The sequence below is a fragment of the Hypomesus transpacificus genome, chromosome 22, assembly GCF_021917145.1.
Source record: "Hypomesus transpacificus isolate Combined female chromosome 22, fHypTra1, whole genome shotgun sequence".
NCBI classification, from domain to species: Eukaryota; Metazoa; Chordata; class Actinopteri; order Osmeriformes; family Osmeridae; genus Hypomesus; species Hypomesus transpacificus.
In genome coordinates, this window is record NC_061081.1 from 11,719,348 (window position 1) to 11,731,826 (window position 12,479).

Sequence of the window (12,479 nt, forward strand, 5' to 3'; positions counted from 1 at the left end):
TCCATCATAAGACCTTAGTACTACACTGCTCCATCATAAGACCTTAGTACTACACTGCTCCATCATAAGACCTTAGTACTACACTGCTCCATCATAAGACCTTAGTACTACTGCTCCATCATAAGACCTTAGTACTACACTGCTCCATAATAAGACCTTAGTACTACTGCTCCATCATAAGACCTTAGTACTACACTGCTCCATAATAAGACCTTAGTACTACACTGCTCCATCATAAGACCTTAGTACTACTGCTCCATAATAAGACCTTAGTACTACTGCTCCATAATAAGACCTTAGTACTACTGCTCCATCATAAGACCTTAGTACTACACTGCTCCATAATAAGACCTTAGTACTACACTGCTCCATCATAAGACCTTAGTACTACTGCTCCATCATAAGACCTTAGTACTACTGCTCCATCATAAGACCTTAGTACTACACTGCTCCATCATAAGACCTTAGTACTACACTGCTCCATCATAAGACCTTAGTACTACACTGCTCCATCATAAGACCTTAGTACTACTGCTCCATCATAAGACCTTAGTACTACACTGCTCCATCATAAGACCTTAGTACTACACTGCTCCATCATAAGACCTTAGTACTACACTGCTCCATCATAAGACCTTAGTACTACTGCTCCATCATAAGACCTTAGTACTACACTGCTCCATAATAAGACCTTAGTACTACACTGCTCCATCATAAGACCTTAGTACTACTGCTCCATCATAAGACCTTAGTACTACACTGCTCCATCATAAGACCTTAGTACTACACTGCTCCATCATAAGACCTTAGTACTACTGCTCCATCATAAGACCTTAGTACTACACTGCTCCATCATAAGACCTTAGTACTACTGCTCCATCATAAGACCTTAGTACTACACTGCTCCATCATAAGACCTTAGTACTACACTGCTCCATAATAAGACCTTAGTACTACACTGCTCCATCATAAGACCTTAGTACTACTGCTCCATCATAAGACCTTAGTACTACTGCTCCATCATAAGACCTTAGTACTACTGCTCCATAATAAGACCTTAGTACTACACTGCTCCATCATAAGACCTTAGTACTACTGCTCCATCTTAAGACCTTAGTACTACACTGCTCCATCATAAGACCTTAGTACTACTGCTCCATCATAAGACCTTAGTACTACTGCTCCATCATAAGACCTTAGTACTACTGCTCCATCATAAGACCTTAGTACTACTGCTCCATCATAAGACCTTAGTACTACTGCTCCATCATAAGACCTTAGTACTACACTGCTCCATAATAAGACCTTAGTACTACACTGCTCCATCATAAGACCTTAGTACTACTGCTCCATCATAAGACCTTAGTACTACACTGCTCCATAATAAGACCTTAGTACTACACTGCTCCATCATAAGACCTTAGTACTACTGCTCCATCATAAGACCTTAGTACTACTGCTCCATCATAAGACCTTAGTACTACACTGCTCCATCATAAGACCTTAGTACTACTGCTCCATCATAAGACCTTAGTACTACACTGCTCCATCATAAGACCTTAGTACTACTGCTCCATCATAAGACCTTAGTACTACTGCTCCATCATAAGACCTTAGTACTACTGCTCCATCATAAGACCTTAGTACTACACTGCTCCATCATAAGACCTTAGTACTACACTGCTCCATCATAAGACCTTAGTACTACTGCTCCATCATAAGACCTTAGTACTACTGCTCCATCATAAGACCTTAGTACTACTGCTCCATCATAAGACCTTAGTACTACACTGCTCCATCATAAGACCTTAGTACTACACTGCTCCATCATAAGACCTTAGTACTACACTGCTCCATCTTAAGACCTTAGTACTACTGCTCCATCATAAGACCTTAGTACTACTGCTCCATCATAAGACCTTAGTACTACACTGCTCCATCATAAGACCTTGGTACTACTGCTCCATCATAAGACCTTAGTACTACTGCTCCATCATAAGACCTTAGTACTACACTGCTCCATCATAAGACCTTAGTACTACTGCTCCATCATAAGACCTTAGTACTACACTGCTCCATCATAAGACCTTAGTACTACACTGCTCCATAATAAGACCTTAGTACTACACTGCTCCATCATAAGACCTTAGTACTACTGCTCCATAATAAGACCTTAGTACTACTGCTCCATCATAAGACCTTAGTACTACTGCTCCATCATAAGACCTTAGTACTACTGCTCCATCATAAGACCTTAGTACTACACTGCTCCATCATAAGACCTTAGTACTACACTGCTCCATCATAAGACCTTAGTACTACACTGCTCCATAATAAGACCTTAGTACTACACTGCTCCATCATAAGACCTTAGTACTACTGCTCCATCATAAGACCTTAGTACTACTGCTCCATCATAAGACCTTAGTACTACACTGCTCCATCATAAGACCTTAGTACTACACTGCTCCATCATAAGACCTTAGTACTACACTGCTCCATAATAAGACCTTAGTACTACACTGCTCCATCATAAGACCTTAGTACTACTGCTCCATCATAAGACCTTAGTACTACTGCTCCATCATAAGACCTTAGTACTACACTGCTCCATCATAAGACCTTAGTACTACTGCTCCATCATAAGACCTTAGTACTACTGCTCCATCATAAGACCTTAGTACTACTGCTCCATCATAAGACCTTAGTACTACTGCTCCATCATAAGACCTTAGTACTACACTGCTCCATCATAAGACCTTAGTACTACTGCTCCATCATAAGACCTTAGTACTACACTGCTCCATCATAAGACCTTAGTACTACACTGCTCCATCATAAGACCTTAGTACTACACTGCTCCATCTTAAGACCTTAGTACTACTGCTCCATCATAAGACCTTAGTACTACTGCTCCATCATAAGACCTTAGTACTACTGCTCCATCATAAGACCTTAGTACTACACTGCTCCATAATAAGACCTTAGTACTACACTGCTCCATCATAAGACCTTAGTACTACACTGCTCCATCATAAGACCTTGGTACTACTGCTCCATCATAAGACCTTAGTACTACTGCTCCATCATAAGACCTTAGTACTACACTGCTCCATCATAAGACCTTAGTACTACTGCTCCATCATAAGACCTTAGTACTACACTGCTCCATCATAAGACCTTAGTACTACACTGCTCCATAATAAGACCTTAGTACTACACTGCTCCATCATAAGACCTTAGTACTACTGCTCCATCATAAGACCTTAGTACTACTGCTCCATCATAAGACCTTAGTACTACTGCTCCATCATAAGACCTTAGTACTACACTGCTCCATCATAAGACCTTAGTACTACACTGCTCCATCATAAGACCTTAGTACTACACTGCTCCATAATAAGACCTTAGTACTACACTGCTCCATCATAAGACCTTAGTACTACTGCTCCATCATAAGACCTTAGTACTACTGCTCCATCATAAGACCTTAGTACTACACTGCTCCATCATAAGACCTTAGTACTACACTGCTCCATCATAAGACCTTAGTACTACACTGCTCCATAATAAGACCTTAGTACTACACTGCTCCATCATAAGACCTTAGTACTACACTGCTCCATCATAAGACCTTAGTACTACACTGCTCCATCATAAGACCTTAGTACTACACTGCTCCATAATAAGACCTTAGTACTACACTGCTCCATCATAAGACCTTAGTACTACTGCTCCATCATAAGACCTTAGTACTACTGCTCCATCATAAGACCTTAGTACTACACTGCTCCATCATAAGACCTTAGTACTACTGCTCCATCATAAGACCTTAGTACTACTGCTCCATCATAAGACCTTAGTACTACTGCTCCATCATAAGACCTTAGTACTACACTGCTCCATCATAAGACCTTAGTACTACACTGCTCCATCATAAGACCTTAGTACTACTGCTCCATCATAAGACCTTAGTACTACTGCTCCATCATAAGACCTTAGTACTACACTGCTCCATCATAAGACCTTGGTACTACTGCTCCATCATAAGACCTTAGTACTACTGCTCCATCATAAGACCTTAGTACTACACTGCTCCATCATAAGACCTTAGTACTACTGCTCCATCATAAGACCTTAGTACTACACTGCTCCATCATAAGACCTTAGTACTACTGCTCCATCATAAGACCTTAGTACTACTGCTCCATCATAAGACCTTAGTACTACTGCTCCATCATAAGACCTTAGTACTACACTGCTCCATAATAAGACCTTAGTACTACACTGCTCCATCATAAGAACTTAGTACTACACTGCTCCATCATAAGACCTTAGTACTACACTGCTCCATCATAAGACCTTAGTACTACACTGCTCCATAATAAGACCTTAGTACTACACTGCTCCATCATAAGACCTTAGTACTACTGCTCCATCATAAGACCTTAGTACTACTGCTCCATCATAAGACCTTAGTACTACACTGCTCCATCATAAGACCTTAGTACTACACTGCTCCATCATAAGACCTTAGTACTACACTGCTCCATCATAAGACCTTAGTACTACTGCTCCATCATAAGACCTTAGTACTACACTGCTCCATCATAAGACCTTAGTACTACACTGCTCCATCATAAGACCTTAGTACTACACTGCTCCATCATAAGACCTTAGTACTACTGCTCCATCATAAGACCTTAGTACTACTGCTCCATCATAAGACCTTAGTACTACTGCTCCATCATAAGACCTTAGTACTACACTGCTCCATCATAAGACCTTAGTACTACTGCTCCATCATAAGACCTTAGTACTACACTGCTCCATCATAAGACCTTAGTACTACACTGCTCCATAATAAGACCTTAGTACTACACTGCTCCATCATAAGACCTTAGTACTACACTGCTCCATCATAAGACCTTAGTACTACACTGCTCCATCATAAGACCTTAGTACTACTGCTCCATCATAAGACCTTAGTACTACTGCTCCATCATAAGACCTTAGTACTACACTGCTCCATCATAAGACCTTAGTACTACTGCTCCATCATAAGACCTTAGTACTACACTGCTCCATCATAAGACCTTAGTACTACACTGCTCCATCATAAGAACTTAGTACTACACTGCTCCATCATAAGACCTTAGTACTACACTGCTCCATCATAAGACCTTAGTACTACACTGCTCCATAATAAGCTCATATCCTCTCCTCTCTCTCAGACAGAGCAGTTTGTTCATGCTCTCAAAGAGGAGCTGGTGCAGAGTGCGCTACTGGCTCTGCACGCCGCTAGACCCAGCTACGTGACCCAGCACCAGACTCCACCACGCCAGCACCAGACTCCACCACGCCAGCACCAGACTCCACCACGCCAGCACCACCAAGCTCCACCCAGTCCTGCCCAGACCCAGAGCCCTGTGGGGTCAGGGAGCCCTGTGGGCCCAGGGAGGCCGGGCACGCCAGCAAGTGGGAGTCCGGTGGTGTGTAACAACATAGCTGGGTCAAAGACTGCCCCTGGAGGCATGGATGGAAGACTGCAGCTCACACACCAGGACTCCATACCCCCTCACCAAGACTCCATACCCCCTCACCAGGACTCCATACCCCCTCACCAGGACTCCATACCCCCTCACCAGGACTCCATACCCCCACACCAGGACTCCATACCCCCTCACCAGGACTCCATACCCCCTCACCAGGACTCCATACCCCCTCACCAGGAGTACGACGAGGAGGAGTGGGCAAGTAGCTGTCTGTCATTCTGTCTGTCTGCCAGTCTGTCTGTCTGTCTCTGTCTGCCAGTCTGTCTGTCTGCCAGTGTGTCTGTCAATCTGTCTGTCTGTCTCCCTCATGGTGTGTGTGTCTCCAGGACAGGGTGTGGGCCAGTGTAGCTAAGAGTCTCCATTGTGTCATCGCGATGGTGGACAAGCTCCTTGAACAAGACCAGGACCAGCCAATTCCTGACCAGATGCTGGCTGATGTCATCACCTCTCACAGCCCCGGTACGTGTCCTGGTTCCACTTCTCTTGATCCCAACTGACCAAACTCTGCTTGGATTGACTCAACTAAATTCCAGTGTATTTAAGTGGGCTGTTCCTGACTCCCAGCCCTCCTGGCTTCCATCCAGGTGTGTCAGGGACAAGCCCTGATGGCTCCAGTGGGGGGCAGTAATGAGTCTGCCAGGACTGTGTTGGCCTGTACCTCTGCTCTAGCAGCTCTCCCTCATGTGGGTGTGTGTGTACACGTGTGTGTGTGGGTGTGTGTGTACACGTGTATGAGGGAGAGAGGGAGTGCTGCTAAAGCAGAGGTGTGTGTGTCTGTGTGTGAAAGCATGTGAGTGTGTATGTGTGTGTGAGGTTAAGTGAGTGTGTGAGGGCATGTGTGTGAAAAACAAATGATGACAGGGCTCTATCACTATGGCGACACTAAAGCAAAGCGGGCCGTGATTGGTGGAGCCTGGCTGCGGTTGACAGGTGGGCCCATCCTGCTCCGCCACACAGAGATAAGACCTCAGACAGAACAGGCCGGGTGTGTGTGTGTGTGTGTGTTAGTGAGGGAGGGAGGGTGGGTGAGAAAGTGTATTTCACGAGATTTGCTCTCCTGCTTGTTCTGTTGACATATGTAGCGAGTGGAGAAAACACAATTAAAGTTCCCCACAAATGTGTTCAAATCACCATCACACACACACACACAAACGTGTAACATAGACAACACTGCCCCCTGTCGACCAAAATAGCACACAAAATAGAACTTTCCTGCAAACCCTCTCCACACCTCACAAACACACCTTACACATACACCTCACAAACACACCTTACACACACACCTTACACATACACCTCAAAAACACACCTCACAAACACACTTCACAAACACACCTTACACACATACCTTACACACACACACCTTACACACACACCTCACAAACACACCTTACACGCACACCTTACACACACACCTTACACGCACACCTTACACACACACCTTACACACACACACTCTTCACCCCCCCCCCCGCCTGTTCTCAGGGGAATGTTGTGATTAAGAGGAAAATCACAACATTGATTGACTCAACTTTCCTCCCCTTGTCCCCTTTCTCCTCTCCCCCCCCCCCCCCCCCCCCCCCCCCCCCCCCAGCAGGGGACTGGTGTGAGCAGCTGCGCCCCCTGGTGGCCAGGCTGCAGCGGAGCGTGGAGGAGGTGGGCCGCAGAGCTGCGGGGGCCTTGAGCTTTGTGCTGCTGCAGGAGGCAGTGAGTAGCGCCCCCCAGGGGCTGCTGCTGCAACAGCGGAGAGACGTCGTGTTCAGCCAGGCGGTACGCAGCAAGGCTCTTCCTTAGAACAGGGCTTCAAGTCAGGCAGCAGAACCCCTGCTCTCAGAGGGGCAGCATGCACACTGGAGCCTGCTTAACAGGGAGAGATCAGGTGCATTTGCACATCAGGATTATAGGAAAGGGTTAGGGCTAAGACAAGGGGCTAGGACAAGGGGCTAGGACAAGGGGCTAGGACAAGGGGTTAGGACAAGGGGTTAGGACAAGGGGTTAGGACAAGGGGCTAGGACAAGGGGCTAGGACAAGGGGCTAGGACAAGGGGCTAGGACAAAGGGCTAGGACAAGGGGCTAGCCCTGTAGTTTCTACATTCCCGTGTTTCTATGGACAGCTTTTTTGACCCGTGTGTGTGTGTGTGTGTGCGTGTGTGTGTGGGTGCGTGTGTGCGCGTGCAGCTGGCCACGCTGGCCTGTGGCTTCGTGATGAGGCTGTATGCGGGGGTTGAGGACCAGGCCTTCCTCAGACAGCTCCACCTGGTGGGAGTCCTGGCACAGTTCGAGGGCCTGCTCAGCACCTACAGTACGTACCACACACACACACACACACACTGGGTTAAAGGTCACCACACAGGGTTAAACACACACAAGTAAGGTCACCACATAGGGTTAACAGGGTTCTGGACAACCACATTCCAGTAACATGACAAGTAACAGCTATTTAGTGGCATAAACAAATAGGTAATAATTGAAAACACTGGCAGCAGGATAGCAGAGATGAACCCTAACCCAGATGATCTAAAGGGGCACGAATAACAGAGCAGCAGGGACACATTAGTCAATTCCTTGTTTGTGACCACTTACTTGGCGATTAAACACAATTCTGATTTTGATTAGCAACAGAAACAGCAGTAAAAAATATTATAAATATAAAGTGTAGCGTGCTGGTGAGTAGGTACCTGAAAAATGGCAAATCTGGAAGTGACCAGCTGAGGGGATTTTGCTGTTCAGTCTGGCAGTGACCAGCTGAGAGGATGTTTGTGTCCAGTCTGGAAGTGACCAGCTGAGAGGATGTTTGTGTCCAGTCTGGAAGTGACCAGCTGAGAGGATGTTTGTGTCCAGTCTGGAAGTGACCAGCTGAGAGGATGTTTGTGTCCAGTCTGGAAGTGACCAGCTGAGGGGATGTTGCTGCTCAGTTTGGAAGTGACCAGCTGAGAGGATGTTTGTGTCCAGTCTGGAAGTGACCAGCTGAGAGGATGTTTGTGTCCAGTCTGGAAGTGACCAGCTGAGGGGATGTTGCTGCTCAGTCTGGAAGTGACCATTTGAGAGGATGTTTGTGTCCAGTCTGGAAGTGACCAGCTGAGAGGATGTTTGTGTCCAGTCTGGAGCTGCAGGAAGGTGGAGCAGATGCTGGGAAGGGGCCAGGATGTTGGAAGCAGTTTCACAACACATTTCAGCTGTGTTCAGGACTGGAAAGTGAAAGTCAAATGGATGTGATGTGCGGTGTGTGTGGTGCAGGTGAAGAGGTGGGCATGCTGGAGGACATGGATGTGGGCATCTCAGACCTCCAGCACGTCACCTTTAAGATCACCCAGGCCAGGACAGACCAGCCCTGCCACCTGCAGCCGGTCATCAGCGGGAGACGGTAAGACTCTGACGCCCAGAAAGCACTGCAGCAAACACATCTCTTCTTAGGGACACAAGTGTGGGCTCAGACCCACCCGGATGTGAGTGTTATAGATGTTTCAACCAAAACAATATCACAAGGTGCAAAATATAAACCGTCAAACCACAGAGATAAAAAGCTCCAAGGACAATAAACATCATATCGATGCTTCCAACTGCAGAATGTTTTCATGGGAACAGTGCTACACTGCAGAATGTTGTCATGGGAACAGTGCTACACTGCAGAATGTTGTCATAGGAACAGTGCTACACTGCAGAATGTTGTCATGGGAACAGTGCTACACTTTTTCCTCTTCCAATTCAGCAAACTCTTTGATCCAAAGCAACATACAATCAGTGCATACAGGTGAACAACAACTGGAAGTGCACCAACAGGAACTCACTGTATATTAAGTTCTCCCGTACATAACAAACCAGGGAGGGTCATGTTGCAGATGTTATCTCTGTCTGAGGGAAACCATGTTAACTTGAACATGACTTCTGGACCTGTAAGTGCTTCTCTGACCTGTGAAATAATCTGTATGTTGAGCAATATAGCATTACTTTATAGCATTATCTCTTTTGGCTGTTAACGTTGGTCTTTTATGCCATCTCTACATTTATGTTCCCTTGATTCCTCCCCCCTCCCTCCCTCCCTCCCTCCCTCCCTCCCTCCCTCCCTCCCTCCCTCCCTCCCTCCCTCCCTCCCTCCCTCCCTCCCTCCCTCCCTCCCTCCCTCCCTCCTCCCTCTCCCCTCTCCCCTCCAGAGACCACTACACTGTAGAGGTTCCCCTCCCTCAGGGGGCGTTTCAGGCGTTGCCGTGGGAGATGAGGGAGGGGCAGCCCCTGCATGTCCACCCTGTCCTCTTCAACGTGGGGATCAACGAGCAGCAGACCATTGCTGAGAGGTGCTTGTACACACTCACACACACACACACACACCCACACACTCACACTCTCACACACACACTCACACACTCACACACACACTCACACACTCAATCACTCACACACAGACACACACACACACTACATGGGAGTCCAGCATGTGTTTCTCCTGTGAGAGCAGAGGGTTAAGAAGGGTTAGGAGGCTGTCTCCAGCAGGAAGCTGTCATGTGATAGCATCAAACATACAGGCTTTCTGCACAGTGCCATGGTTGGATCAAGTTATTCATGACGCCAAAGCATCTAACATTACAGGATTCAGTCATTCTGCTAACAAGCTTGTGCTTGAGCCATCCAACTCAGCTATTTTTTTTCCCGTAACACCTTTCTCTCTATCGGTCTCTACCTCTATCTCTACCTCTTTCTCATCTTTCTCTACACCTCTCTCTACCTCTCTCTGCCTCTGTCTCTACCTCTCTCTACCTCTGTCTCTACCTCTGTCTCTACCTCTCTCTACCTCTCTCTACCTCTCTCTACCTCTGTTTCTACCTCTGTCTCTACCTCTGTTTCTACCTCTGTCTCTACCTCTCTCTACCTCTGTCTCTCTTTCTTCCATCCTCAGGTTTGGCGACAGCTCCTTGCAGGAGAGAATCAACCAGAGGAACTTTGAGATTTTAGATGGTTATTACAAATCGCTAAAAGAAAAGGTGCCCACAGAAGGTGAGTCTGAAGCAACTGTCATGACTCTGTAAGGTCCACATCTGCTAGCATACTGTTCTCTGTAAGGTCCACATCTGCTAGCATACTGTTCTCTGTAAGGTCCACATCTGCTAGCATACTGTTCTCTGTAAGGTCCACATCTGCTAGCATACTGTTCTCTGTAAGGTCCACATCTGCTAGCATACTGTTCTCTGTAAGGTCCGCATCTGCTAGCATACTGTTCTCTGTAAGGTCCACATCTGCTAGCATACTGTTCTCTCTGAGGTCTACAAACCTTGACCACTGTGCTCTCATATCTGCTAGCATACTGTCACCAAGTACAACCACATGTTCTGCTGACATCTTCCAAGACGTTGTTTTAATTTGTTTCCCCAGATCTACCACATTTTGAAACACAGAGCGACTTGAAAGAATTACTTGAAACCTTGGGCCAGAATGTAATTACAAAGAAGAGGAAGAATGTGGAAATACTGTGGCTTGCTGGAGCGGTGAGATATATACACAGACACACACACACACACAATCACACACACACACACTCACACACACACACAAACACTCACACACACTCACACATACACACGCTCACAGTCACACACTCACACACGCTCACACACACAGTTTGAATATTATCTGGGCCAAATCTGATTCTATAACAATGGGACTTTCTATCTAGTAATTCCAGATTCTGTGTGTAACCTGATGTTGCCTCAGACTTCCTTGTTGATTCATCTCTCACACCTTACTGAGCTCCTGCAGAACATAGTCGGAGGAGAAGATGAAGAGAAAATATTTAATCAGAGACAAGCAATATTTACTTTCTGTACTTTTTCTACAGCTTTTCGAAAATAGCTTTCAATTCTCTATTTAAATTCCTACTTTTACATAATGGAGCATGTATTTTGAAGTCAGTACAGTGTCCGTAAAAAGCAAGATAACATGTCTTGTTTGTCCCTGTGTCGCGTGTCCCCGGACAGATCTGCAGGAGGATGAACGGCATCAGGTTCACCAGCTGTAAAAGCGCCAAAGACCGGACCTCAATGTCTGTGACCCTGGAGCAGTGTTCTCTGCTCCGCGACGAGCACCAGCTCAACAAGGAGTACTTCGTACGAGCTCTCGATTGCATGAGGAGGTGAGACATGGACCTAAACTACCAGCATTACCATCACCCACCATGTACCTAAACTACCAGCATTACCATCACCCACCATGTCCTCAAACTACCAGCATTACCATCACCCACCATGTCCTCAAACTACCAGCATTACCATCACCCACCATGTCCTCAAACTACCAGCATTACCATCACCCACCATGTCCTCAAACTACCAGCATTACCATCACCCACCATGTCCTCAAACTACCAGCATTACCATCACCCACCATGTCCTCAAACTACCAGCATTACCATCACCCACCATGTCCTCAAACTACCAGCATTACCATCACCCACCATGTCCTCAAACTACCAGCATTACCATCACCCACCATGTCCTCAAACTACCAGCATTACCATCACCCACCATGTCCTCAAACTACCAGCATTACCATCACCCACCATGTACCTAAACTACCAGCATTACCATCACCCACCATGTCCTCAAACTACCAGCATTACCATCACCCACCATGTCCTCAAACTACCAGCATTACCATCACCCACCAAGTCCTCAAACTACCAGCATTAGAGTGCGTTCACCCTGCAGCGACGCGAATCGCTTGCCATCGCTCGCCTTCCCACAGTTCACCATGCTGGAGGGCGTTTCAAACAGATTAATGTAGAATGTAGTTCTCTAAAGTCACTGTTGTAGTTGTCATGGCCAAGTCTGCAGACTTCGGTTTACGTACTCGCAACATTGATCAAAATACAACTTATATACAAAATACAAAACAGTTAAATAAACATACACGTTGACATGTCCTTGAGGGTTTAGG

At 46.3% G+C, this 12,479-nt stretch overlaps 1 protein-coding gene across 1 annotated transcript in view; it reads left to right on the plus strand.

Moving 5' to 3' along the window:
• The window catches only part of inpp4b (inositol polyphosphate-4-phosphatase type II B), a 70,181-nt gene that overhangs the window by 53,239 nt on the left and 4,463 nt on the right, over positions 1 to 12,479 (plus strand). The window contains exons 12-20 of the mRNA XM_047045334.1: positions 5,189 to 5,753; positions 5,882 to 6,014; positions 7,150 to 7,325; positions 7,734 to 7,857; positions 8,793 to 8,919; positions 9,707 to 9,847; positions 10,447 to 10,544; positions 10,920 to 11,032; positions 11,522 to 11,676. Of these exons, the coding sequence (XP_046901290.1) occupies positions 5,189 to 5,753; positions 5,882 to 6,014; positions 7,150 to 7,325; positions 7,734 to 7,857; positions 8,793 to 8,919; positions 9,707 to 9,847; positions 10,447 to 10,544; positions 10,920 to 11,032; positions 11,522 to 11,676 (1,632 nt within the window). The remainder of the gene's footprint in view (positions 1 to 5,188; positions 5,754 to 5,881; positions 6,015 to 7,149; positions 7,326 to 7,733; positions 7,858 to 8,792; positions 8,920 to 9,706; positions 9,848 to 10,446; positions 10,545 to 10,919; positions 11,033 to 11,521; positions 11,677 to 12,479) is intronic.